Raw genomic sequence first — 6,698 nt, 5'->3', positions numbered from 1 at the left:
TATATCTGTTTGTTTCTGTGTCTGTAGTTGTACCCCTCCTCCACTGCTTGACAACTGGTATTGGTGTGTTTATGTCCCTATAACTTAGTGGTTTGGCAAAAGAGACCAATAGCATAAGTACTAGGCTTACAATTTGACTAGAAATTCTTCAAGGTGGTGCCCCAGCATGGGCACAGTCTAATGGCTAAAACAAGTAAAAAATAAAAGATTTCCTGAGGGTTCAATCTTGTGAGTTGCATGACTGAACAGCCTCTGCAAATATGAGAAGCCGGATCTGGCCAGTTTGAACTATTTTGGCTGGATTCGGCTGGTTCAAGTGCTAAAGGGTTAAAGTCAATGCAGGAGCTTCTACCTGGTTATTAATCAGCAAGAAATAACAGTCAAATCTTGCTGAAATCACACTAAACAGCATAAAAGAAGACATGCAGGATGGATAATGTAATCTTAGATACAGTGTGATGGTGAAGGTGATGGTAAAAGTGATGCAAGGAGAGGGGTGGTGACAATGGTGATGGCAATGATAATCTAGTGAATATAATGGAGAGTTTTCTTGATTTATTTTTCTTTTTTAGTAATAAAGGATTGCTTACCTGTAGAAGCCTCGAATTCCCTGAGTTTGAAAAGTCTTCACAAAAGTCTGAAACATGTTGGTCTTTTCAAAACCATGTTGACCCTGCATTTTTGTTTTGATTGTGTCAATGGGGTGCCCCACTGAAATGCTGGTCAAGCCATATAGTACACCAACTGAAAAACAGAGAAACAAGTAGAAAACCTTACACCAAAAGATAAAAGTCTGTTTTCTTGACTATCTATCCATCTTGCCTGCCCACTATTCCATGAAGGATCATAAGGTTAGAACCCTCAGGGTCCCCCGCTTTCATAGAGTCCTATCAGAAGCCATTATACATTTCAGTTAGATTTCCAAGTGCGACCAACTGAGACTATGGATATTATCTAACCATCACATTCTTGGTCTACCCCTGGATATTCTGCCAGTTGTGGCCATAGTCCTCAGGCACCTCGTCCATAGGGTCCTATCAGAAGCAGCCATAATCACACTTTCCAGCTGGCTTCCCAAGCATGACCAAATGAGACGGTGGACTTCATCCACCTATCTTTTTCTTGGTCTATCTCCAGGTCTCCTGCCTGTTAACTCAGGTTGAAGAATTTGTCTTGTGATTCTTTCCTGTGACATTCAAATCACATTCTAGAGTTGTGACCTCTAATTGGTAAAAATTAAAAATTTCAAGAACCAAATATGGCTGGGTGGGGAAGAAGTTTGTTTCACCATTGTGTGCTCATGCCATATCTAAAACAAATGGGTAACACCAAGGCCAAGCGCCATTCCCTATATCCTTAGGTTGATCAAGCCCTTGTGAATGAGATTTAGTAGATAGAATTCTAAGTCCATCATGTGTATGTGTGTTTGCATGTATCTATATAGATGTAAGTGTGCATGTCTGCAGCACCCTATCTCCATCCTCTATTTCTCTACTTCTAAACTGATATCCTCTGCATCCAACTTGTTCCTTATCTCTAATCATCTGTCACACTATTCTCACTCAGTGCATATTTACCCGTATACATACTTTTTTTGCTCCTCTATCCTCTTCTGTCTCTCATACCTTGACCTCACATCACCCCCACTCTCTCTCTCTCTATCTAAATGGACAAGCCATGCATTCACCCCTTCAACAAGACATTCACTCCTTTCCCCTCTATCATACGTTCATATCCATCGACACAATACCTTACCCAGCTGAGGGGTACTGTCTTGTGGGTACTTGGTGATCTCACTAGTATGGGTGCCATAAAAAAAAAGGCACCAACACACTCACGCTCTGTGAAGTGGTTGGCATTGAGAAGGGCATCAAGGTGTAGAAATCATGCCAAAGGGGACGTTGGAATTCTGCAAAACCCTTTGCTTCAGATGTTCATATTGAACTGTCCAACCCATGCCAGCAATGAAAAGGGGATGTTAAATGAGGATGATGTGTGTGTGCATGTATGTAAGAGTGTGCATGTGTGTATGTATGTAAGAGTGTGTGTGTGTGAGTGTGTGCATGTAAGTGTGTGTGTGTGTGAGTGTGTGCATGTAAGTGTGTGTGTGAGTGTGTGCATGTATGTGTGTGTGTATATGTGAGTGTGCATGTATGTAAGAGTGTATGTGTGAGTGCACACAGATGCTTGTACGTGAGTGTGTGTGTGTTGTTTGTTCGTTTGTACATTTAATGACCGTTTTCCCAAAGTATCTTACCTGGTACAGGAATTGATTTTGAAGTAGGATTTTACAACCAGATAGGTGTGACTGTGTGGTAAGAATTTTGCTTCCCAACCACATAGTTCTGGGTTCAATCCCACTGTGTAGCACATTGGCCAAGTATCTTCTACTATAGCACCAGGTTAACCAAAGCCTTGAAGAGTGGATTTGGTAAATGAAAACTGTGTGGAAGCCTGTGATATATATATGTGTGTGTGTGTGTGTAAATGTGTGTGTCTTTGTGTCTATGTTTGTTTCTCCACCACAGCTTCACAATCAGCATTGGCTTGTTATATACTCATACTTTTACTTTTATTACTAGTTTCAGTCATTTGACTGTGGTCATGCTGGAGCACCGCCTTTAGTCAAACAAATCAATCTCAGGACTTATTCTTTGTAAGCTTAGTACTTATTCTATCGGTCTCTTTTGCTGAACTGCTAAGTTACAGGTATGTAAATACACCAACATCAGTGTCAAGCGATGATGGGGGGGACAAACACAGACACACATACACTATATATATATATATATATATATATATATATATATACGACGGTTTTCTTTCAGTTTCCATCTACCAAATCCACTCAAGGATTTGGTTGGTCCAAAGCTATAGCAGAAGTCACTTGCCCAAGGTGCCAAACAGTGGGACTGAACCCGGAACCATGTGGTTAGGAAGCACGCTTCTTACCACACAGCCACTCCTGCACCTGAATATTACGGTATGGTGAATATTAATATATGAGAATAGCACAGGCTGTAGTTGTGTATTGGTGTTATATTAGCTGAGATGGTGTGATTATGGCTATAGTTGGTGTGTAGTAGTTTAGTATTGGTAATTAGTACAACAGCAAGTGATGCTGTAGATCTGCATGGCACACTGTGTGTGGTAAAGGGGGATGTATTTTGGTGCAGCTGAAATATAAATTAACTAACAGAAAACAGTCACATCCCTATCAACTCTGTTGCCTCAATTATGAAGAAACCAGAACCATTGAACTGGTCCAGGATATATCATATTATATTTTCTCATATATAAATAGCAATTTTTGTCTGTCAGTTATCATAGTGCCTAAACCAGTGACCCAATATTCATGAAACTTAGCATACATGTTACACTCACATCTAGTTCAATAATAGGCTAATTGGATTTCAATGAAAATCTATAATGTGCCCCCCAGTGGGGTTGGGCGAATTATATAATAAAATGAGGAGGGTGCAAAATGTATTAGTTGAGGGATTTGCAGTAGTAGAATGAGGGTGACTTATATCAGGGAAGGTGAGAACGGTGTTATGTAAGTGACAAATATTGAGTGGTAATGGGATGCTAATGTTAATACAGCTGTCATATAGATGTGATGCTACATACATACTTTTGTAAATACATAGATATAACATAAACACACACACACAGAATTATTCTAGCAGTCTTTTTTACCGAACCACTAAGTTACAGGAATGTAAACAGACCAACATCAGTTGTCAAGCGATGTTGGGGAGACAAACAGACACACATACATATATATACATATATGACGGGCTTCTTGCAGTTTCTGTCTACCAAATCCACTTACAAGGCTTTGGTCGGCCCGGAGCTATAATAGAAGACACTTCCAGAAAGTGCGACGCAGTGGGACTGAACCCGGGACCATGTGGTTGGTAAGTAAGCTACTTACCACGCAGCCACTCCTGTGTGTGTGTGTATATATATATATATATATATATATATATATATATAATATTTATATATATATACGCACACACACATATATACATTCTATTGAGAGATGAATCTGGCTTTCATTTTGGAAATGTTGCATGTGAGGGTTACTTCATGTATTGAGAGAGAGAGAGAGAGAAAGAATTTTCTGGTCCAAGATATTATAGTGGTTTGGCAAAGAGAGACCAACAGAAGTACTAGGCTTTAAAAAGAAAAGTCTTGGGGTCCAGCATGGCTGCAGTTGAATGACTGAAAAAGAATAAAAGAATGTATGTATGAAACAGAGTGGAGGCACATGGCCTAGTGGTTAGAGCAGCAGACTTGTGGCCGAGGGATTGCAGGTTAGAATCTCAGACCATGTGATGTGTTTATGACAAAACACCTAAGCTTCACGTGGTTCCAGCAGAGGGTAATGGCGAACTTCTGCTGATTAAATTGCCACAACTTTCTCTCACTCTCTTCGCCTGCATCTAGCAGCTCACCTGCGATGGACTGGTGTCCTGTCCAGGTGGGGAACCTATATCCCAACGAAACTGGAAAACCGGCCCTTATGAGCCAAGCATGGCTCAAGAAGCAACAAACAGCAACATACATGAGCACACACACAAATAATGCATTTGTGCTTGTGTGTGTGTATACACACACACACACACACATATATTCACACACATACCTATATACACTCTTTTGAGAGAGAAATCTGGCCTATATTTTGGAGATGTGTGCTTGATTGTTACTGCATGTATTGAGGGGTTGGGGGAGGATGTATCTGTGTCTCAGTGACTGTTGCCAGACATTGTGTGCCAACTATTTTACAATTAAACTTATGTAAGTGAGGAGAAAGGGTACACACACACACACTTTATACTTATGCACACATTACACATACATATGCTCTAATTAGTATATATATAGATAAGCACACATGCATATATATATATATGCATACATATATAGAAATAAAGGCATACAGATACACACATACATACAAATGGATATTATTATACATAGATATGCATACATATATATATCTATTTACATATACATACAGATGCACATAATCATACATAGATATGCACATATATATGCACACACACACACACACACACACACACATATATATATATACATGTACACATTCACATTATTATACATTGATATGCACACATACATATATGCATGCATATATATATGCACATATACACATTATTATATATAAGTATGCACACATGTATACATGCACATTAGATATGCATATATATCTAATGCATACATATGTATATATGCAGGCATATTTTTTGATGCATACATATATACAGCACATATACATACATTATTGTATACAGATATGCACACACACACACATATATGCATGCATACATATGCACATTTGCACAGGGATTAGAATAGAGGAAATGAAAAGAGTTGTTTGAAGTGTGAAGTCAAGGCCAGGCAGCTTTGGAGAAAAATGCAACCAATGTCAACACTGCCTTTCAAATACTCTGTGGCAGTGGGGAGGTAATGGAATAAGTCCCAGCTGAGTACTTGACTGATTGGGTGGCTGAGTGAGTATATGTGCGTGAGTGTGAGTGAGTGAGTGTAGAGGAGTGAGTGAATGAGTGCATACGTGAGTGAGTGCACTTATGCATGGGTGAGTGAGTGAGGCTAATTGAAGTGTGGTTAGATTGGTTTCAAGACCTGGGTTCAGCCCCACTGTGTGGCACCTCAGGTAAGTGTCTTCTGTTGGGGCCCTAATCCCTAAAGCAGCTGACATGTACTCAAATACCTTTAAACCCTAGCATTTCATTTTTTTTTTTCTCTCAAAGGTCAAAATGTTTCTATATCCTTTTTTGCTAAGAGAGTAGAGGTGTGATTTAGAAAAGATTTGGCTGCTGTTTCTAGAAGTCTGAACGACCACATAAAGAGATGATTACCAATGCTTTATCTTACATCATTTACTTCCTTCAGTCAGTACACTGTGGCCATGCTGGGGCACTGCATTGAAGAATTTTTAGTTGAATGAATCAAACCCAGTACTTTTTTTTTTTAAGCCAAGTATTTATTCTATTGGTCTCTTTTGTCAAACCACCAAGTTGCAGGGATGTAAACACACCAACACTGGTTGTCAGGTGATGGTGGGACAAACACAGACACAAAGACACACACACACACACACACACACACACACACATATATATATACACAAGCATGTCACCTGAATCCCTCTTCAACTAAGCGATCCTAATCTTGCAGACTCATGGGTGCTAGTGCTACATAAAAAGCACCTATGCTGGTGCCACAAAGAAACTCCCATATACCGGTGCTGTGTAAAGGCACCCATTACACTCTGTAAAGTGGTTGACATTAGGAAGGGCATCCAGCCATAGAAACTATGCCAAATCAGACATGGAGCCCAGGCAGCTCTTCAGATGTGGCCATCTCCTGTCAAACTGTCCAACCCATGACAACATGGAAAATGGACATTGAATGATAATCACCTGCATGGGAGCCAGTCCAGCGGTCGTTGCCAGTGCTGCTGGACTGGCTCCCGTGCAGGTGGCACGTAAAAAACACCTTTTTGAGCGTGGCCATAGCCAGTACTGTGTGACTGGCCCTCGTGCCAGTGGAACGTAAAAGCACCCACTACCCTCTCGGAGTGGTTGGCATTAGGAAGGGCATCCAGCTGTAGTAACTCTGCCAGATCAGATTGGAGCCTG

At 40.3% G+C, this 6,698-nt stretch overlaps 1 protein-coding gene across 1 annotated transcript in view; it reads right to left on the bottom strand.

The window, feature by feature from the left end:
• The window catches only part of LOC106869526 (mitochondrial ornithine transporter 2), a 38,217-nt gene that overhangs the window by 21,789 nt on the left and 9,730 nt on the right, over positions 1–6,698 (bottom strand). Inside the window, exon 2 of the mRNA XM_014915300.2 lies at positions 591–744. Within this exon, the coding sequence (XP_014770786.1) occupies positions 591–744 (154 nt within the window). The remainder of the gene's footprint in view (positions 1–590; positions 745–6,698) is intronic.

This window comes from Octopus bimaculoides, chromosome 23, assembly GCF_001194135.2.
Source record: "Octopus bimaculoides isolate UCB-OBI-ISO-001 chromosome 23, ASM119413v2, whole genome shotgun sequence".
Taxonomy (NCBI): domain Eukaryota; kingdom Metazoa; phylum Mollusca; class Cephalopoda; order Octopoda; family Octopodidae; genus Octopus; species Octopus bimaculoides.
The sequence above is the reverse complement of the archived record's forward strand: the minus strand, read 5'-3'. Positions and strand labels throughout refer to the sequence as shown.